This window comes from Lepisosteus oculatus, chromosome 9 (assembly GCF_040954835.1).
Source record: "Lepisosteus oculatus isolate fLepOcu1 chromosome 9, fLepOcu1.hap2, whole genome shotgun sequence".
Taxonomy (NCBI): Eukaryota; Metazoa; Chordata; class Actinopteri; order Semionotiformes; family Lepisosteidae; genus Lepisosteus; species Lepisosteus oculatus.
Genome location: NC_090704.1, coordinates 36,047,746 through 36,069,636, shown reverse-complemented (window position 1 = coordinate 36,069,636; position 21,891 = coordinate 36,047,746). Strand labels below are relative to the sequence as shown.

Below are 21,891 nucleotides of genomic sequence, written 5' to 3'. Positions count from 1 at the left end.
CACTGAAAAACCAAAGCATGCACAAGAACTTTGCCAAATAACTTGACCACATCTGTAATCCAAACCTTCCTGTAAATAAGCAATGAATGCACTGTTCAAAGTAAGCTTAACAGCCTGGACTGAAACTTGCTAAACCAGCCCTGTTCACACACTGCTTCTGTACATCTGCAACATAGGAAGGCTCAATGAACTTTGCATGTCTGAATGTACCAAGGAGGTATAAAAGAGACCTGCATTGGCTGAACATTGAACCTGGGTCACACTGAAATTTTTTTCCCCACACAACAGTGCTCCCAAATAACTCAGTCAGATCTGCTACCCAAGCCTTCCTGTAATTTAGCAATGAATGCACAGTTTAAAGTGATCTAAAGTAAGGTTAGTGGCATGGACTGAAACTGTCTGAACCAGACAACTTTGCACACCGCTTCTGTATGTATGTAACTTCGGCACAATGAACTTTGCTCGTCTGAATGTACCAAGGACGAGTAAAAGAAACCTGCATTGGCCGGGAATCGAACCCGGGCCTCCCGCGTGGCAGGCGAGAATTCTACCACTGAACCACCAATGCCTGTATGAAGTTTTTTCTACATAATGTCATCTAATCTGTAACCCAAGCCATATCACATACTAAATCATCAAGGAATGCACTGTTCAATGTCATTTAAAGTTAACTTAGCGGCATGGACTAAAACAGCCTAAACCAGCCATGTTTGGATACCACTGCAGTATGTATGCAACATAGGAAGACACAATGAGCTAAGGAGCTAAGCTTCATGGCATGGGCTTGCAGGATGGACTTAAATGGAATATTTGAAAACAGAACTTTAAAAATAATTGTTTTGGCCACAACCAAAACCTTGATCTCTATGTTCAGAGATGAAACCGACCACGAAGGGACTCGAACCCTCAATCTTCTGATCCGAAGTCAGACGCCTTATCCATTAGGCCACGCGGTCACCCGATACTGATGATTGTGTATACTGAGTATACACTATACTGAGAAAGGCATGAATGTATTTTTACCCACTTTGGGATTAAATGCCCGATTTAAAGTCAATTTATTTTTAAAAAAAGACTAATGCTGTATATTTGCTATCAGCAGCTAAAACCGACCACGAAGGGACTCGAACCCTCAATCTTCTGATCCGAAGTCAGACGCCTTATCCATTAGGCCACGCGGTCATGTAAACGTCACATGCGTGTAAGCATTCATGAGTGTTCAGCCTCCGGAAACTGCGTTCAATTCATAGTGTCACTGTTGAATCAATTCGTCATGTGTCATTGAGTGCGGGAAACATGTTACATCGTTAGCGATGTAACGATGATGGCGGAGAGTAAAGAAATTAATATGATGTGTTTGTGGTTTAGAATGTTAGCATGTCTCTTTGATTTATTTGCGTCATTTTTCACCGGTCGTGTTTAGACTAGCGTGTCTTGACGTCTGAAAGTGCTCAGTTTATTCAGAAACATCCCCAATTAAAGGAGGTGGACAGAAACAATCCCCTAGATATACGTGTGATAACAAAGATTTCTAGCTAGTAAGAAGATAATGTCCCCCGTAGCATATGCTTGATATCAAGTTTTGAAAATTATTTGTGAGAAGCGAAAAAAACTTAATGCTCAATTTATAGTAAGAATCGCACGCTTTTAAACTGTGTCCAACATTATCATTAATAATAAAAGATAATTTAGGTTATAATGTAACATACATATGTATGCATGAGTACTTTTGCAATATATATGACAGGAATTTTTATGACTTTCAAAAGATTCGATTATATACAGTACGAAATCAAGCTCCAAAAGCTTAAACGTAAGGTATAAATTGACGTGGGAAGATTCGAGAGATTATTCTTCCGTTTATTAAAAGAAATCCCTCCTTCGAGCCGGATTCGAACCAGCGACCTAAGGATGCCTGATATATCCGCTACAGTCCTCCGCTCTACCAACTGAGCTATCGAAGGCGACTGAGAAGTGCCGCTACACAGCTGCCACAAAAACAACCACATCCGGCCCAAACACACAATTGTGTAATTTGTGTTTCTCTAGTGGAGCATGGTGTTTATTTCAGTACAGTAATCGGACTTGAAACACAGGTGAGTGGAAAACTTCGTCCTTGTTTGGTTTTTAATGTGATCAGGTAAAATATGGCATTTTTTTAATAAAAAGTTTCTTGCATTATATTTTGAAATAACATAAAACGATGTGCAGAGAAAAGTAATTACGTTTTTCCACAGCACCAATACGACCACACTACAAGAAACATTTGAATGGACAACAGTCTAGTGCAGTGTCCGGTACGTTTGATGCAAACATCAAACAGCCCTTGCACAAATTAAAATGAACTGCTTGTCAGATCCAAGAGAGATAAAGCCTGTGATTGTTTTCATTGAAATTCACCATATTTAAAACTGCAACAAAAACTTTAGCAGAGGATGGTTTCGATCCATCGACCTCTGGGTTATGGGCCCAGCACGCTTCCGCTGCGCCACTCTGCTACGACAAGTAAATGGTCCAATTACCGTGTCTGGTCTCATTCATTATAAGTCTCGCCCAATCGCAGCCTACTAAATTTTAGGCCGGGAGTTTAGCCAATCGTGAGCTAGTTAATCAATTACGTGGTTTTTCAACTTTGAAATGCCAGGAATTGCGAATGTAGTATCTATCCTTTTTTGTCCACTTTAAAATACGTCAGGTCTCTAATTTTATTTATTTTTAAAATAACAGTTTAGCAGGATTATTGACTCAGCTTCTCAGGTGTTGTAGAGATCAATCTAAATCTGTAGGTGGTATTTTTTAACAAGTCTGCTGTTTCACTGAATTCAGGGACTGCTGATTTGTCTTTTGGCTGATTGGTGGTGGTTTAACATCCCACATCCCAAGATCTGGAAACATCTGTTACCAATTAAAAATAAACCTTTATTTACGTTAATCTCTTCCCGAAACATTACATTTCCTCAAGTGTTTAGGGTTTAAAATCTTAATAATTGACAGTATATTTGATTAAAGTGTTTAGTATTATACCGTTTCTCGTCAAAATGTTTTATTCTTATCATTGTCCAATTACTATGCCTGGTCTAATTCATGATAGTTTTCGCCCAATCACTGCCTGCCTTTCGGTAGGAGACTGACATTTGATTGGGCGAAACTTATTAAGAATGAGAACCGACCCTGTAATTGGATAATTCCTGGTAGAAATGCGGGCATTGATTGGCCAAGGCTACCAAGATTGAACAGACTCTCAAGTCTTCAAGGGAACTGTCGTAAAGGAAGCTGGAATTGCAATAATAGTGTACATAATGCAAAACTAGGTTGTTGTGCGTTTCGATAATTGTATTTTTACAGTTGGTATTGACGCATTTGTAAAGATAAATGTGTATTAACCAGCTGAAATATCAATAAAAAGCAACAGCTTTGCCTTGAATGTTCACCAGTTAAATACAGTATATCCTTAGAACATTACCGAAAAACCCTCCAAGTGAACCAAAGGAAATGGTCCAATAAAGAATTGGTCATAAGAATAGTGACAAATAAAAGTTTCTTTGGAGAATGCGGGCATCGATCCCGCTACCTCTCGCATGCTAAGCGAGCGCTCTACCATTTGAGCTAATTCCCCGACGAGAAAAACCGTTGATCGCTTTCAGTCATCCAGGTCTTTCTAAAGTGGCGACAAAATATTTCAGTTCAAGACACTAATGCCAATATACTAATTCTTTTCACGGAACTCGATTTAAATGTGTGCGATGTTCTGAAATAATTGAGCAAAACGGCAGAAGAGTTAAATGCATATAGTTAACTTTAACTTAAGTGAAATGGTAGTAGCCCCCGTTCACGGCTTTTATACTGAGAGAAAACGCCGAGGTGAAACTCAAAACTGGGAAGGTTTACACGTTGTATTAGAGTATTAAGTGGAGTCAATTTGTAGCATAACGTTACAACGATAACATGCGAGTTACCCAACGAGAGTTTTCCGTGCGTAACAATTAAATCCACGCATGTGAAGGCAAATTTTTGACATAAAGCATCTGCCTGTTTTTTCTCCCTATCGGTATGTACACAGTACCGCAGAGCCGACGCTAGTTTTTTGAAGCAGACCTCTCAAAGCGAGGTCCTTGCTAAACAGTGACTCTCCCCTCCGCGGCCAATGAAATCTGCGGCTCACTGGAGGTGGGCGTGAAAAGTTGGAAACCAGGAACCAAGCAAAAGAGTCAGGTGCTGTCGTTAGAGACTTGGGCACGTTTTATAATTAATAAAGCGAAACATCTCCTTTTCAAAGATTCATGTAAAACGCCCAGTTTAAAGTCTGAAGACTCCGAGCTCTGCGGCGGCACGGCAGAGATTGACACGGAGCCCAGACACGGAGTCGGTGGCCGGGAGCAGTAGAGTCAGCGATGGCCGGTGAAGTTTCAGGAGTGTCCACTGTCTTGGACGAAGCTCGTCGGGTGTACCGAGAGACGTTTGGGGGTCAGGAGCCGACTGTGGCAGCATGCGCACCCGGGAGGGTCAATCTTATTGGCGAGCACACGGATTACAACCAGGGATTTGTGCTGCCGATGGTAAGAGAGACACATTTCTCTACGGTAGTGAACCTGGGCGCTGTGACAACTACAGATATGACATGTAAATTGCAAGGTAAAATAAATCAGGAGCGTAACCAGGGGTGGTCCTGGGTGGGATTGATGCTAGGCCTACCCAATCAGTCCAAAGTAATTTAAGATTTGTTTCCCCTTGTTTGCGTTACATGATTTGCTTTTTTAATGTTACGTGTTTGATTTTTTTTATCTTATGTGATTTGCTATTGGCTCGCTGTATCTGTTGTGACCAATAAGAAAATTATGTAAATATTGTTGGGCGGTGCATGCGTAACCGTAGTCTATTTTGCTATCGTTGTCGTCAGAGCTATCTAGCGCTATGTTTTTGTCTAGATTAAGAATTTAATAGATTAAAGACAATCAATTTCCATAAACATATGAGTCTCCATAGATGTGAATGATACTAAGACATGACGCATGCCAACAAGTTAACCATCTATGACATAAAACTGTGGTTGTAATGTATGTAACATCACCATGATTATAAGATCTATGGTTTTTATTTTCCAAGGCACGTTTTGCTTTTCTTTCCCTACCGTGACAGGCTGTTGCAAAACGCGTAACTGTGGGATACCATCACGACAAGACCTCCACAGCATGTCATGATAGAGACCCCATGTATATCTCATGTATATCACGGCAGTGTATATCACGACTGGTGCGTTGCTTCCATGCCATTCTGGCACTGCTGTCGCAACAAAGGTATCATATCAGAATATGATATACCCAGATAGGACGTATATATGGAGTTTGTGTCAGGACATGGGGTCAGCATATCCAGTCAGGGTCCTATCGCAACATATGGACTCCATGTCTTGACATGGGAGCGGGGCATTTCGTCGGGGTAAGTCATATCACGATATGCGGGCTCCATGTCGCGACATGGGGGCGGGGCATTTAGTCAGGGGTATGTCATATCGCGATATATGGGTTTCATGTCGCGACATGGGTATGACAGGTTTTCGGTATATCGCGATATAGGGCCCTTCATGTCGCGACATGGGGCGGGGTATTTTTGCTGGGGTATGTCATCGCGATATGTGGACTTCATGTCACGACATTGCCGCGGGTGCGTTTGTCATATCGAGATATGCGGGCTCCATGTTGCGACATGGGGGAGGGGCATTTCGTCGGGGTATGTCATATCGTGATATACGGGTTTCATGTCGCGACATGGGTGTGCCAGGTTTTTGGTATATTGCGATATAGGGCCTTTCATGGGGCAGGGCAATTTTTGTCATATCGCGATATGACCGATGGCACCATAACATTCTTTTTCTGCTTTTCAGTTTTGACCTCAGTGCGAGTTCTCTTAGATTGATTAGTAATTTGAAACCAATGGATGTGTTAGTGAATTTCCAGCGTGCTCATACAGCAAATAGTGTTAACCGGGGCTACAGTATGTGGACCAAGAAGAACATCCATCACCTGTGTATCTACATTTTCTCGGAACTTCCGCTGTGACGCTTTACCCAATCAGAGTATCGATTCTCACTCTTCAACCAATCGCGGCCCGAGCTGTTCGGGGGTTTAGCCAATCACGGCTCTGAGAGCTGTTCAAGCTAGCAGCGCCAGGTGGATCGGCTTGTTTACTGTCAATGAGAATCTATTTGTAAAATGCTTTACTTATTTTCAAAATAACTACATCGGCTTATTTTTTAACGTCTTTTTTTGATTCACAATGTCACGTACTCTTCGAAATAAATACATTTCTTTGCAATTTAACTGTCTCCGCTGCTTTCTGTAATGCATACATGATATTTGACCAATTTTAATCGTATATTTAAGGTAGGGGAAACACCGCTTTGTACTTAAAAAATGAATAGAAATGTATTATTCTATTATATATTATGTATCATTATATTACCATCTCGTGCTTTAAATTTTGTTTTTTATGTAAAATTCTATAGATCTTTAAACTAATACCTAAAAATGTGAATATTAGCGAGCAGGAGAATTTGCCGGAGTCTTCATTAAAGTGATGAAAACAGGCGGCTTTATTTTGGCTGGTCTTTAAATACTAAAGAACAGAATAATTTGATAGTTGCTGAGAAACTTAACTTCCTGAAACTGAAAGAATTATCTGACTTTACTCTTAGATGAGGTTTAAATAATTCTGGATTGGGCTATAAGGGCCAGTGCAGTGATAGCGTCTTGTATGCCATGTATTATCTCTGGGTGTAATTAAATTATTGTGGTAACATAAGAATTTAACCCCATTTGGTAGTTAGTAGCTAATTTTTCCTAGTTTCTCATCCAGTTGTTTCTTGAAAGAAGCCAGAGTATCTGCTTTGACAATATGGGAGGTACTGTAAATGCCTCCCAGTCTCAATTTTAAATGTTTATAGTAATATATGCTGAAAAGAGAAGAGAGAAAACACAACGTTTCAGCTGTCACCTGAAGAAGGCTTCACAGCCGAAACGTTGTGTTTTCTCTCTTCTCTTTTCAGCATGGAATAAACCTATTACTTGTTCCTTTACAGACTACACATGCTGACGCAGCTACCCACCTGAACTACTATAGTAATATATGGACACTATAATCATGGAACAACGGATACAGAAATGAAATATGACTTGTGAGAATCAGAAGAGGCTGGGTTAGGAGCTGTTGATATATCTGAAAGCAGTAATGTGCAATAATGTGATTCTCAGCACTATGGTGTTTTCTGTGTGTTTCTGCAGGCTTTGCCCCTGGTAACCGTGATGGTGGGTAGTCAGACCTCTGACCGCAGCGTTTCCATAGTGACGGTAGCTGAGGGGGCCGATGACCCGCAGCGGGTGGACTTTGAGTTATCTAGTTCTAATGCCCTGACCCCTGGACAGCCCAAATGGGCCAACTATGTCAAGGGAGTCTTCCAGCACTACAGAGGTAAAAGGCTATCATTTGCAGCTCAGTACAGCTCAGCACACTCATGTTTGTGACGTCCCATTGATTTGCACTGACTCTTATTTTTATTTCCTATTCTCTGCTGTGCCAAAATGAAAAATGACCTACCACAGACCTTGTGGTGAGTTCACGTTGATGAGAAGATGTTGGAGGCTCACAGGTTCTCGGGAGTGACTACCCTTGTGTGGACATTTTCTCAAATACAGCATGGATAGAGTGATTTCTGCGTGCACACAGACTCACACGCACATCTGAGTCGTGAATGACAGTATAGTTCAGTAGATGTGGCCAGATATTCTGAGGCACGCATAAATTCACTCAGACATGAATGACTGGCTAGCTGAATGGATAAGGAAGTCACCAAGAATCCAAACACACAAAAGACTTTCTTTGGAAGAGCTGCAGTTGGTTGCAGGGAATAGGAGCCCTTTTGTTTTGAAAATGAAAATGAAAGCTTTTTGTGTAGATTGAGAAACAAAATATGCATGTTCGGAGATCTTATGATAAAGCTGCTTGATAATCTGGTTCACCCTTAAAGCAGATGGAGAAGTAACACAGACCCCAATGGTTCTGCAGTCTGCGATGAGCAAGTGAACAACTGCAGACAAACTACACTGTTTTCCACTGACAGACAAACTTGACACTGTTACATATTTGTTCACTGTGGTATTAAATAGATTTGTGCAGCATGACAGTGGACGTATTAACATTTGTTGTTTGCTTCCTTTCCACACTGCGCACAGACGATCCCCTTTAGTCACAACAGCCAGAAAAGTCAACATTTTAAATCCATATTTATTATGAATCACTTTGCCAAAACAACAATTCCTAGTTGTATGACTGTCAGATGCACTGTATTCTTTCTCCAACACCAACTCTGCCAAAGAGCTAGTTCATTTCCCCCATTCCTTTTAATTTTAGGTTGAGATCTGGCTCGTTGTTCTACATGTGAAAGCTCACTGCTTTCCAAATGTATGACCCAATTCTTCAAAGTAACAGGCTTTACAAAAGAGATATGGCTGACTCACTCCCTGCTGCTTAAGTTTTAAGATGTCATTTGCAGGAATTCACTTCCTGGAGGGAAATCATAGTCAAACATAGAGCAAGTTGTTAGGAAATTTTATCTCTCAATTAGATTTTTTTCTAAACTGAGTAAGAGTAGTGTGGCAATAATACACACATGGTTTTACATTCCTGGCCACAAACACTGAATAATTCCACTTGAGTACTTATCTTCATATTCCCATTCTGCTGATTTGACCATTTTGTTCCACCCTTTAACCTTACACTGCAGTTCGTGGTTAGGTGCAAAAATGAAGGCTTACTGTATGTGCAATTATAAGGGCTGAGAGTGATTGTAGGGGGAGTAAGCTTACAGATTCTGGTAACTTCTGTGGATTCCTGCAGGAGTGGAGTTTAATGACTGTGTATGGGTTAATATCATTTATATTTATTTTTAATGTAATGTTTATATGTACAGTTTGTAAGTCTGTGTGAAACATAGCTGCTTAGATGCGAGACAAATTCCCGCGAAAGCAGACAACAACTTATTATTGTTTTGCAAAGCATCTCTTGATCTGTATAGCTCTTTCTGTTCATAATTAACAGGTATTTGCAGACAGGATTGGTTATAAATACATAGCCTATAAAATCTAATAGAAACAGACAGTGTCAGGTTAAATAACCACCAAATGTTATTGAATGTTAACTTCACAGCCATCCAGAAGAGGGAGCCATTCTCACATTAAGCAGGGCACCTGACTGTATTACAGCAGAGTCAGGATGGCATTACAACATCTCTTTCTTTCTCCAGCTGGGCCCCTGTGTGGATTGAGAGCTGTGATAGCCAGCAGTGTGCCACTGGGGGGTGGACTTTCCAGTTCAGCCTCTTTGGAAGTCGCTGTTTATACATTCCTCCAGCAGCTCTGCCCAGGTAGGGGTATTGGCAACTCAGATAAGGCATGTTTAGGTGGCATGGAGGCACTGTGATTATCATCGCTACCTGGGCTTATTACAGACCCGGGGTGCTATGTGTGTGGAGTTTGTATGTTCTCCCCCGTTTGTGTAGGTTTTCTCCATGTGCTCCGTTTTCCTCCCACTGTCCAAAAACACACAGGCAGGTTAACTGTGTTTTGGTGAAAACAACCCTGGTGTGAGTGTGTCTGTGTGTCCTCTTTTGATGGACTGGCACCCTGTCCAGGGTCTACTCTGCCTTGTGCTTGTTGCTTGCCAGGATAGGCTCTGTTGGAAGATGTAGCTAGAAGATGGGTGCATGGATAAAAGATGCTTCATGTGACAGTCAAGCATGACCAAATGAAAGGATCTGTTCTATTATATATAATGCATTTTAAATTTCTGTTTATCCATACATAAATGCAAAAGGGGCACAGCAGGGTACAGGTTATCTTTGCATTGATGCTGAGTGGTGGAGGGATTCATTCTTACAATGAGACTTTCAACTGCACATATTTCAATGTGCTGGTTAGGAGTAGCAGTGTCTTATAACCTGATCCCAGAAGCTAGGCAAGGCTGGGTCTGGTTAATATTGGGATGGAAGACCTTCACGGAAAACCAGGTCCTGCAAGTAGTGTTGGTGGACCAGAAGGTGGTGCTCTTCCCCCTCGACCAGAATTTCCAACCAGTGCACCAGTAGGGTGACAGGCGAACACCGTGCTCTCTGAGATGCTTGATTAAAGACCCTATGGCATTTTTTCGAGGAGGAAAGGTGCTACCTCAGTTTCCTGACTAATTTCAACTTTATCCATATGGGTTTGTATAATCCACCATTCCCAAAGCTCTCCTTTAATTCAGCTGGGTAAGGATTGACTCACATCTCCACCCAATTTATTATGAAATTAGTTGTGCATAGTAATTCCTTGCGCATACATAACACTGTTCATCCAATTTAAATTATCCCCAAATGCTTTACATATAGGATCCAAATCATCCAACACTGAAATGCGCACATGTGTGGTGCTTGGTAGACATTCTTAACATCTGGATCATGCTGCTCAGCCTGCTCTTGGACTGAGGGTTTTTACCATTTAAGCCTCAGCTTTGCTTCTTTCAGAAGAAATGGGACACAAGGTTAATGATGTACTGCTTATGGGTTTGTAACTCTCTTGATGTTAATGTCGCTAAGCATTTCCAGTTGATATTTAACTGGACCTAACTGCTCAGGTCCATTAGGCCATTAAAATATATATATTTAGAAATGTGAGGATTTAAAATAGAGATCCTGGAAGTCTGCTATGTTGTGACTTCTGTCCCCAGATGATGGCGATGACGTTGCAAAGGCGCTGGCCTGTCAGAAGGCAGAACACACCCACGCTGGAATGCCCTGTGGCATCATGGACCAGTTTATCTCGGTACTGGGCAGGGAAGGACATGCGCTCCTAATCGACTGCAGGTCTGTGAGAGGGGACAGCCCGGGTGTGCTTCTTAGCTCAAGATCCATGAAAGAGACCTGAGTGTGGTGGGGGCAGGGCTTGGTAACACTATTTGTTTTTTTTTGCGTGTGTCCTGAGCTCAGTATTTCAGTCGCCCTGTTATTTCTTCCCCAGGTCCCTAGAGGCCACTCTTGTGCCCCTCACAGACCCCAAACTGGTTGTCCTCGTCGCCAACTCCAACGTGCGCCACTCTCTGACGGGCAGCGAGTACCCCAGCCGCAGGCGGCAGTGCGAGGAGGCCGCTGCTGGCCTGGGAAAGAGCAGTCTGCGGGAGGCCACACTGGCAGACCTGGAGCGTGAGTGAGAGGAGAGTGACGTCACACTCCGGCTGTGCTTTTGATCAGACTGCCTTGACTTGTCCCTGGTACAGTAATACCAGAACAGAACCTTGTGTACTTTGTAAACTGGAGCAAAATAGAAGGATTTATAGAAAAGAATACAAAGCAAGGTGACTCCATTATGAAGGCAAGAAGCCACTTAATTAAAAGCCAATTAATTCAGCTGAAATGTAGATGGAAATCCGCAACAGAAGAGCCAGTGATTCTCGTGGATCAGGGTTGCAGACACCATATTACTGGCTAAATACAAAAAAATAATATGTTAAATATGAGAAATTCCCAATCAACTAAAGAAAATGCAGTAACTGTGACTAATACAGATTATTGTGATTATTCATCCAATAGTACCGTGAAAGACAATGAGGTCCCATTAAAATTGACAACATAAGGCATCACATTGTCCTGGATTAGAGTTATTTTACTTTTGAAAAAAAAAAGAACTTGGACAGTAATGATGATAAGCAAGACGTTTTTTGGCCATAAATTCAATTTAGTTCAAAATACTATACTTGATTCATCCTGGGAGGGCAATTTAAGCAGCTAGCGGTACAACATAGAACACAAAGACAAAATTTAAGAAGTTAAAATTATTTTGATTAACATTTTGATTTCCACAATGTGGAAATAATTATTTTTTGGACTCCAAAGGTACCATATAAACTCCGGTGAGATTTCTTCACAATGACAAATGCACACTGTTATAGGGATGTTTGAGTGCCAGGAGAGCTGGAATCAGTGACCCTTGACCGATTTGGCAATAGAATGGGCTCCTTCCGCTCTATGGTTGCTCCGTGAACTCTGACCTGGATGGTGCACCCCGCAGGTGCCAAGGGACGACTGGACGGGGAGACGTACCGGCGGGCACGCCACGTGATCGAGGAGATCGAGCGCACCGCCCAGGCGGCGGCAGCGCTGAGGAAGGGGGAGTACCGCGAGTTTGGGAGGCTGATGGTAGAGAGTCACAATTCTCTCAGGTGAGCTGGGTGGCACAGGTCAAAACAGGGGGGAGCCAGGATGAGGAAGGGTTACAGTCTGATTCACACTGAGCCCGAATGGAGAAACAGCTGAAGTGATTGCGCGGTGTTTTGCGGTTCTCACCAGGGACCAGTATGAGGTCAGCTGCCCCGAGCTGGACCAGCTGGTTTCTGCGGCGATGGAGGTGGAGGGGGTGTACGGCAGCAGGATGACGGGCGGGGGGTTCGGGGGGTGCACCGTCACCCTGCTGGAGGCTTCGGCTGTGGACAGAGTCATACAGCACCTAAAGGTACCCACCCTGCTGTCTGGCACATGATCCAGCACAGATAGGAACCAGAATAGGAACTGAACTCACAGAGGAGCAGATTTTACTCACAAACAACCTGTCTGGTCCTCGAGAGTATTCTTCTCCCTTACTGAAATAGGTAGTGTCTTTTATTAAGTACACATAACAAATAAGAGGGCAGTGTAGTAGTAGGGCAGTGGTTAGCATTGCTGCCTTGCAATGCTGGAGTTCTGGGTTTGGGATCAGTTCCAGTCCTGGGGTGCTATCTGTGTGGAGTTTGTATATTCTCCGTGTTGGCATGGGTTTTCCCTAGGTGATCCAGTTTCCTCCCACTGTCCAGAGACAAACTGGTAGGTTAATTGGCTGCTGGTACAATTGGCCTTAGTGTGAGTGTGTGCTACTTTGTGTCTGTGTGTGCCCTGTGATAGACTGGCATCCTGTCTGGGATGTATCCTGCCTTGTGCCCATTGCTCTGGCTCCCTGGCAGCCCTGAATTGGATAAAGTGGCTAGAAGATGAATGGATGGATAAACCGTAGCAATGATCTAATTTTGATTAGAGTTTTTTTGTACAGGTTTGTGTGTTAACACTCTGTGCATGTTGGTCCTCCAGGAAAACTAGTGGTAGTGTTTAGAAATAGCTGTATTTGCTGTGAGGGTAGACAATTGGGACTTCAAACAGCATTTTCTCTCATATAACACCCAGGATTTGTAGTAACTGTAAGAGTATAAATGGAGTTTTTTCTGAATATAAATATAAAATGATAGAAAACTGAAGGAGGGACTATGTACTGTGTCTTTACATGTAACTGTCTGCAAACAGGTGAAGAGAGGAACTGAGTTTGCCTTGTGTTTGTTTCTACAGGAGCGATACACTGGAACACCGACCTTCTACATTACCACCCCATCAGAGGGAGCACGAGTCCTGAGCCTGTGAATGCAACCTGCCCTGCTGTGGCTGCCAAAGCAATAAATCAGCATTTGTTTTATTATGGAACCATTTCTTTTTTGCCTTCACTGAAATGCCATTACCTGTGGCACAATATTATTTTTCTCTAGTAATTGTGAACATGAAAACGGACAATAGATCTCTTTTTATTAGCACAGATACAAACTCCCAGTGCAGTGGCAAACAATGTATTAAATATGATTAAAATACAGGTGGTCCATAGATGTACAGTACTAATATAAAGCTAACAGGCTTGAAACATCCTTCTTTTCATTAAGACCCCTCTAAAAGGTCAAAGGTGTCTTGATGAGGTCTGATGTGTCCATCTTTAGGGACACTCTCCCACTGACGAACCATTCAAGACATCAGGAGAGAATACTGTTCTGCTACATTGACAGGCCTCATGCCCCTAGTCCTACGTGGTATGGTGGTGCGGTTCATAAATAATCTTAGATTGCCATCTCTAACATGTTGTTTACTGTCAGGGTAGATGCTTTGGCATGTACACTTTGTCCGTTTGACATTTGCATTCCATTAATACTATTTTGCATTGCTTCCTGTGAGCACAATGTGACAGTGATGTGTTGAATTTGTCCCACCCTTGTTCGGTGTCATGTAAAGGATCACTTGAGATTTGGGAATAATTAATTCCCTTCCCAGCCAGTGCTGCACACACACTTCGTGAACTAGACCAGAGAACAAACATGAAAGGTGGTGGAGTGACTTTGAAAAACTAAAATTGCTGTTTTATATGCAAATACTTTCTGTACTGCCGTCACCACAAGTCTGGATTGCTGAACAACAATCTCTTTAGTTCGCAGACTAATCCTTGTTTCTGAGCCAGCCACAATTGTTTTCCGAGTTATCATTGATTTAATCATTTGTTTTAAAAGCTTTAACTTGAGTGTAAAGCTTGAGTGTTAATCCTTAGCTAAATTCAAAATATTCAAAAGACTGCATGACACAACTCCCACGTGTAATAACAGTAGTCATCTGTCTTATTTTGTATTTGTTCTTACATTTTACTACTGCTTTTGTAGTGACAATATATTGACTTTGATGTTGACGTACTGTAGGTCAGTGTATTATCCTAACATATATTCCTTCTCAGAAAGATGGCTGATTTCACGTCCTAGTTTTTTGTGGTTATAAATGAAAAGCAAATGTAATAATTGATGAGGTGTTAAACTAGCAATATTTAAAACTTTTATTAAACTAAACCTATGTTAAGGGGTTCTGAGGAGACAGATTGGAGCTGAAGCAGTGTGCAGCTCGTTGTATTATAGTACGTAGCAAGATGGATATACATAATCTCCCAACAAGGGTCAAACGAGATCAAGGTGATCGCTGATTCATCTTTTCTGAGAATAGTGGTTAAAGTAAACAAAAGAGTTTCCTCAACAGTCGAATACGATCTTAAACCACGACACCTTATGTAAGCATGCTGCTGAAACACCGACAATGGGCAACGCCAATTAAAAATCACTTTTACTGTTTTTGAAAGACTTTACATTTGTTTTACTTACAACTGCAATCTTGTAAAATACGTATCAGCCTTCTGTCCCTTGTTGTCCCTTACGAAAAAACGAGAAAAGCAAAACACGTCGAAACGTAGTACAATTTTGAATAACTTTACATTTTGAATCCGGTACCTTAATGTGGGAGTTCAAAACCAGCAGGCAAATGAGATTTTTTTTCTATTCTTTCGGGGGGATCTGAGCGTTCAACGGAATAAAAGTTTTCAACTAGCAATAATCGCGACTCGGCTAAACCTCATAGGCTACGATACCGCCACTGTGCAATACAATTTTCGGTATTGGAGGGAGGTTTTCACTTCAAATTGTGGATCGCTGCCTAGAAATTGTAGGGAGTCCCCGAAACTTCATGAATAAGTGATGTCCCCTCCCATAAGGAGGAAAAAAACCCCGGAAAGAGGCTCTTGGGGAGGGGCGGAGCGAGGTGAGTCACCGAGAACAGACAGCTGAACCCGGGAGAGGGCAGCAGGAAATATCGAGGCTGCAGTTTGGGAAAGTAACGAAGGGGGTAAACACCAGGGAATACTTGGGAGGAGGAAGTGGGACTGGGCACAGGGACGCGGCTTTGGATTTTAGAAACCTGGAGAAGGCCTCAGCAAGGACCCGCAGGTTTTAGGAGCGAAAGTAACTGGTTTGGCCCCGGGGAAACGCAGTCGAGGTCCAGGTGAGTTTTTGCTGGGCCACGGCAGCAGTGTTTCCTCCTCCACAGGTGAAACTTGTGGGTCGGGATGCAGTGGGTCGAAAGTTGTTCTTGGATATATGGCGGGCATCCAGCAAGAAGCGAAAACTCAGGGTTGTCTGCATACAGGTAGCGGGGTACTCCGTAAGAAGTATCTGGTTACCGTTAACAGAAGGAGTGGGGAATTGTACGAAGAACCGCCCTAATCCACCTGCAAACACTCATTTTCTCAGTAGGGATAGATTTCTTTGAAAACGTTCTCTTCCGAAGAGAGTATTAAAAGGAATTAAAATAATTTAGGCACATGAGTGGTAGGCATCGTTACTTTTGTGAGGAGTCTACCCCAGTTGTTGACCTGAAAGACAAGGAGTATATAATAATGTATGTAAGCGAGAAACGTCTACCCAAAAAGTTGCATGGGTTGGTAAAAAATCACAAGCATATCGAATTCCATTCTGACGGGTTGTAAAGATGGACGAATGTTAGGAGTCTTAACTACAGGTAGTGTTTACCCAGAGGGGAAAGTGTTATTTTTGGTATTAATGTGAGTTTCAAATAATTCAACCCTAAGAAAAGGAGAAACTGGGATGACCAGCAGAAATCAGGCGAGGCATGCCGACCATGCAGGTGCTCAACTTAGAATAGGGAAACGAACGCGGAGGGAGCAGGAGATGAGTGAGTTTTTCTCGTTACTATCATACATGTATCGGTGGGTGGTGGGTTATGACGACCCCCTGCTTCGACATCCCCGGATGTCCACCAGCTGTAATTGAGAGGTGGGGGGGGAGAGACGTCATAGCGAAACGGCACCCGCCCCTAACTGCAGGTAACATGCTGGAGGTAGGCAGTAACAGCATGACCTCATCCGTTTGTTCAATAACCACGCCACCCAAGCATTTCCTTACCGGTATATATATATAGTTTTGGATAGATTTGCAAAACTTTATCTTCAAACATTTACATATGAATGTTAGATTTATCGAACTTCATATTCTGTTATAGTTTGCAAGATGTATGGAAAAGGAATATTTTCCTTTATATTTTAGTAATACTGGGCAGATATCACATCACAGATATCAAACAAAATGGTCTAATGTTCTTCCTTCCTTTAATGCTTAATAGGTGGAAAAGCAATATTGCTACTTAAGCCCCATTGAAACTTGAAAACTAACAAGGCAAAAACACAATTGATGTATGTAAAACATGTTAACTTGATGTTCAAATGTGTAATTACCTCTGGCAGCCCATTGTTTTGTGTGTTTTTTTTGTTCCTGTGTCTCCTTGGATGGGTTTGCTTCTTTGTATTATTTAACGTTGGGGGAAAAAGTTATAGATTAAAAAAATCAGATTCGCATTAACCAGCTGGATCATGGGCTGTTAGTGTGCATTGCTGGACTAAAAGTAGCTCTTTAATGCGTGACAGGTTACGTCCCCTTTTTAGAAACCTGTGCAAAATGTTTTTTTAATTTAAAATACAGATTGTGCGTAACCGTGAGAGACACTGGGCCAAAACAACCTGCTGCTTTGGTTTTTTGTCTTTGGCCGCTGTGGCTTGTTTTCAATGGGTATCGCCCGTTCGTAGCGAATCCTGCATTTCCTGCTTGCTGAGGTGGGGGTGCCCACCCTGGTTACCAGCCCAAACAGAGGGGCATCCCGCTTCTTTTGTCATTTAACCTGGGTGCGGTCAAACAGCGTTGTCTCTGAAGGAGATGGCGGCTGTGGAGTGTCAGGTGACCGGAGTGCTGAGTCAGTTGTCTTTTTCCACCCTAGAATGCCTATTTTTGCCTTGGACACCTGCTGTTCAGCAGTTTGTCCCCTGTGGGGTTCTCAGTGCCTCTGGAAGTGGATGGCGAAGCAAAGAGTACATACACTGCACAAGCTTTATATTTTGATCCGGCCTACACTTGCCATTGTCTCTTGCATCGGGACTTCTCTGCACCCCATGATGCTTTGTATTATACAACAGCCTGAAAATCAGAAAACCTGCAGTGGCTCAGAAAGCAGTGCATAGGAGGCAGGCATCATTTATTATAGACCTTCAGGTCTTCTGACACCTGAAGAAGGCTCCACGGACGAAACGTTGTTCTCTTTCTTCTTTTTTTCAGCATGGAATAAACCTATTATTTGTTCCTTTGCAGCCTACGCATGCTGACGCAGCTACCCACCTGAACTACTATCATTTATTATATATAACTATGATTGATGATTTCTATAGAAATAAATCACACTTCATACCTGCAACCATAACAGTGCACTGCAGACCTAGGATCTGTTGTGGAGTTTAATGCTTTCATGCAATACAGACCTTTCAGCAATTTAGCAGAGGGTTCACAGACCTTTCTTAAGTCAGTTGTAATGGTATCTTCCACATAATAGAATTAGGGGTATAAAAACATGAGTGAGTGTTTTGCTAAAGCCTAGTTCCTGGTTACTGTGATGGTAGTGTAACTGCGGCAAGAAACAGCAGGTTTACTCTTACTTGTTGCATATGCTGTAATATGCCTAGTTAACTATATAAAAGGGCATTTTGGTAGAGGCACTGTTTGAGGGTTACAGCTCATGCAAGATTGCATTCAGTAGGTCAGAAGAAAGAAAACTTATAAGTGAGTTCAGATGTGCCTTTAGGAATGCCCCTGGGATACGCGTTATGTCCTGGCAAGTTCTGCAGCTGGACAGTGTCTCTAAGTCTCTAAGCACTATAAGACCTTGATGCCCTTGGTGGGGGCGTGCCTGGTCACTGCCCCAAGCCCACACTGTCGTGAGGAGGGTTTACCTGCTGGGGCTGAGCATGATGCAGCTCTGATTGCTGCTGGTGTAGGGGGTTTGCGGCTTAAAGTGCAACCAATGACACCCACATTTCTTCTGCACAGAGCCTACTGTGTCTCTTGGACAACCATTTTTAGTGCTTTTATTTCATTCAGATTATGTAAAAATATCTGTACAAGTATACATATTACGGCAAAACCTTAGTATTAACACTATCCAAAGTGGATGAGGTAAAAGGTTATTTTCGCTTTTCCTAACATTTACATTTTTGTAAGTGGTTCTGTGTTTTTTGAATACTGATGTTCCAGCCAGTGGTAGTTAAGTGCTTGTTATCCCTGTAGATTAATTTAAAATACCAACACATTCAGTCGATGTATCAAATTATAGTTTGGTAACTGTTTTAGATATAGACCACCAATATATAGTTCTTCAATAAATACATGTTCTGCAGTGCAGAGTTTGGTGATTGTTAATTCAGATTAAAATGGTGACTTTACTAAGTTTAAGACTGCTTTTGAACGCATAATAATATTAGTCTGGTCTAGGGTTAGGCGTTAGATTATTAGATTGTGTTCTGTTTAAAAGTGGACTTGAGTTTTCACTAGCCTGGTTTGAATTGACCTCTGTCCTTAAGTATTGGTGGTGGTTGTGTGCTGAGCCTGATCAAAGGCAGAGGGTTGTTCTCTGAAATCGGAAAAAAATTACATTCTTTAACCGAGCTACTCCGGCTTTTCCGCATACTGCAGCGTGCGACATGTTGAGATTTGGATTATTATTTCAAGATGCTTAAACTCTGTGTCTCAGAGTGACGGCTTCTCTCTTCAGCAATTTGGATTGCAGATTTTGGAAGGCTGAATTGTGTACGACAAAGTCAGATTGCTGGATCCCAAATAGGAAGTTTATAAATTCTTTTGGGGGGGGAAAAATTGAATTTGTAGAAGCAGAGTGCCATGGAAAATGTGTCAGTGTTGCTCTGTCATTGAATAGGAAGACACCCAGACGAGTGAGTAGTGTGAAATGTGAGAAGTGAATCATGCTGTGGGTGTGTTTAATAGTATCGCCCCTTGAGATCCTAAGTAAGGGTTTATGGTCACAGATAGTGAGAAAGTGTCTATGGCTTATTTGTCTTCAATTTCTTATTGACTCAAGTTGGCATGTATTTCCATTTTAAAATAAAAATGATATGCTTTGGTGCTTCTTAGCAGTTGTTTTGTGCTGGTCTTGTCAAAGCTCCCATTTGCGTCATAGGTTGTTCATAGTTTCAGATGGACTAAGGCTCAATCTACAGAGCTCATGAAATTAAAGAACAGGTTGTGTCACAAGTCAAGCCCTTAGGGTCTTTCATAGTATGAAAACATAGTATTTTGAAACATGAGTGGTACCTGTTAAGAACCCTATTGACTGTTCTTTTAATGTTCTAACTGCATTGACTGAGGAGCTGGTTCTCTGAAACTTCTGCAGTGAGAGTGATTGGCAGACCATTTGGCCTCCACATCGTCTGTCCTCTTAGGACTACCAGCATAATTGACCCAGTCAGGGCAAGGACACTTTTTGATGTTTAGTCCTTCTATCGGGAGCTGAATGCCGCAGAGACGATTTGATATGGGCAACAGAAAGAATAACGTTGTTGTCTGGACTGAAGTAAACTGCTGCAGCTCAGATTGCCAAGTTACTTAGTTACTGCGATTGGCACCAGTGTCGAAAGTTTACTCACTTTAGATGATAGGATTGCATGACTTACACTCAAGCATCTTTGAGTTGATATTTTCTGCTGCTTCAGGGATCAATGTGTAACCTCTACTGATAAGTTTCACTGAGAATAGATAGGATTATGTAGAACACCCATCCTCAGTTGAGCCTCTTTCCCTTGTGGGTTACAATGGTAGGTCAGAATAACCATGAAGACTAAATGAGCCTCCAAGGTGAGTGGTATAGAGACATTTTAACAAAGGAAACCAGAGAAAACACCAAATCGTGTTTTCATAATTGGCAGTGTATTGGAAATTTTGGGCAAGAATTTGGTTGCCTTTGATAAAATTGGCATACCTTTTACTGCATGTGGTGTGGTCGCACATGGCTCTTGTGCTGCCTGATCTTGCACAAGACAATAACAGTATGATTACCTGTCACCTGGTTGACTGATGCTAACTGGAGCGGAACAATGCTATCTTTGTCCTGGGAAGTTTACAGAAGTGAGAGATTGGTAAAACGGGAAGCTGTTTAAACGAGGAGTTGAGTGGCTGGGTCTTGCATGGTTCTGACATAAGTTGGGCTTTTCAACAGTTTTTAAAACACAGGAAGGTATGGTAGAGACTTTTAAATGTTTGAAGAATCAGTGGGTGGCACAGTGGTTAGCATGGCTGTCTTGCATCGATGGGGTCTTGGGTTCTTCTGGGGAAAACTGGCCATGGTGTGTGTGTCTATATCAGTGTGTTTCCAGGTAAGGCTCCAGCTTCCTTGCAGCCCTGAACTCTATGAAGCAGTTGGAAAATTGATGGATGGATGGAAAATATGCCTAGGTCATTGATGATGTGTCTTAATCTCTGAAAGTATTTTCAGTCCTTTTAATTTAAATAATAGAATCACTGTTTTATAAACCCATTAATGACCAGTTAACCAATTTGTCTTGGAAGTGTATGCCTAAGTGGGGGGTGGGGTGACTGTATTACCATCCTCTGCCACCATTTAGTTCTAATCGTATCAAGAGGAGAAACCTCTTATTTGGCCATGTTAGCAGTGTTCCACAGGGATGTTTAATGGGCCCACTGCCGTTCCCAATATAGTTTAGCTGTACTTGCATCAAAGTTGTCCAAACCCGGTCCTCAAGAACCTCAATCCATTAAAAAAAATGAGAACATTTGTTAGTTAATAATAAACCAAGCAATTAATATACTTAAGGCAACTCTGTTCTGTCTTGTCCAAGGTATTTTGATCATACCTGCAGTATGTGCATCAATCATTTCTTTCCTGGATTAGTTTTTGAACTAAAGCTAATTTTAAAATGGTTTTGGCACATTAGAAAATATGGTGAAGAAAACAGGCTGCTCTTTTAAAAGAAAAGTCATGGGTGTCTGGAATAACCTGTCCAGCCAAGTCTTTGAATCCAGTGCTCATTCTTTCAAGGTGCAACTGGACAAGATTTTGGTATTGATTTATAACAGTTAGTAACCTGTGAAGACGGATGGGCCTCTTCTGCTTATTTCAACCCTATATGGTAAGTGTAAATGGTATATGGTATGGTAAATTGCAGATATTACAACACACTCTTGTACAGACTCCATTAGTGATTTAACCACTCTAGAGTCCAAAGCTTAACTTATTAGCTGTACTGCATGATCATTAATTGATCCTATAATTGAAAACCATCTTAATGTGTGGGCTAGTAAACTGTCACGTTTAGCATTGAACTAAGCTTGGGAATGTTAAATTATTTT

At 41.9% G+C, this 21,891-nt stretch overlaps 2 protein-coding genes, 6 non-coding genes and 1 pseudogene across 11 annotated transcripts in view; 2 read left to right on the top strand and 7 right to left on the bottom strand.

Moving 5' to 3' along the window:
* Positions 1–497: 497 nt before the first annotated feature.
* Positions 498–568, bottom strand: trnag-gcc (transfer RNA glycine (anticodon GCC)). The gene has a single exon. It is a non-coding gene; the product is annotated as a tRNA-Gly (tRNA).
* Positions 569–883: 315 nt separating this feature from the next.
* Positions 884–956, bottom strand: trnar-ucg (transfer RNA arginine (anticodon UCG)). Its single transcript has one exon. It is a non-coding gene; the product is annotated as a tRNA-Arg (tRNA).
* A 153-nt stretch (positions 957–1,109) lies between these two features.
* Positions 1,110–1,182, bottom strand: trnar-ucg (transfer RNA arginine (anticodon UCG)). Its single transcript has one exon. It is a non-coding gene; the product is annotated as a tRNA-Arg (tRNA).
* Positions 1,183–1,877: 695 nt separating this feature from the next.
* On the bottom strand, positions 1,878–1,964 carry trnay-gua (transfer RNA tyrosine (anticodon GUA)). Its single transcript is given in 2 exon segments — positions 1,878–1,913; positions 1,928–1,964. It is a non-coding gene; the product is annotated as a tRNA-Tyr (tRNA).
* Positions 1,965–2,426: 462 nt separating this feature from the next.
* On the bottom strand, positions 2,427–2,498 carry trnam-cau (transfer RNA methionine (anticodon CAU)). Its single transcript has one exon. It is a non-coding gene; the product is annotated as a tRNA-Met (tRNA).
* Positions 2,499–3,543: 1,045 nt separating this feature from the next.
* trnaa-agc (transfer RNA alanine (anticodon AGC)) lies at positions 3,544–3,616 on the bottom strand. The gene has a single exon. It is a non-coding gene; the product is annotated as a tRNA-Ala (tRNA).
* A 454-nt stretch (positions 3,617–4,070) lies between these two features.
* Positions 4,071–13,517, top strand: galk1 (galactokinase 1). Of its 3 annotated transcripts, none has more exons than XM_006635346.3 (8): positions 4,071–4,556; positions 7,278–7,464; positions 9,296–9,415; positions 10,756–10,891; positions 11,046–11,227; positions 12,093–12,243; positions 12,371–12,533; positions 13,394–13,517. In XM_006635346.3, exons 1-8 carry the CDS (start codon positions 4,392–4,394, stop codon positions 13,463–13,465), a joined length of 1,176 nt encoding a protein of 391 aa, XP_006635409.2. In that variant the 5' UTR covers positions 4,071–4,391; the 3' UTR covers positions 13,466–13,517. The 3 variants fall into 3 exon arrangements, with proteins under 3 accessions (XP_006635409.2, XP_015211419.2, XP_015211420.2); XM_015355933.2 differs by lacking the exon at positions 4,071–4,556 and adding an exon at positions 5,349–5,436; XM_015355934.2 differs by lacking the exon at positions 4,071–4,556 and adding an exon at positions 6,277–6,380.
* Positions 13,518–15,204: 1,687 nt separating this feature from the next.
* Positions 15,205–15,283, bottom strand: LOC138241315 (U4 spliceosomal RNA; annotated as a pseudogene).
* Positions 15,284–15,435: 152 nt separating this feature from the next.
* llgl2 (LLGL scribble cell polarity complex component 2) overlaps positions 15,436–21,891 on the top strand; it is a 43,185-nt gene continuing 36,729 nt past the window's right edge. For both annotated transcript variants that reach the window (XM_015356705.2, XM_069194479.1), the window contains exon 1: positions 15,436–15,676. The gene's annotated coding sequence lies outside the window, so the exon portion shown is untranslated. The remainder of the gene's footprint in view (positions 15,677–21,891) is intronic.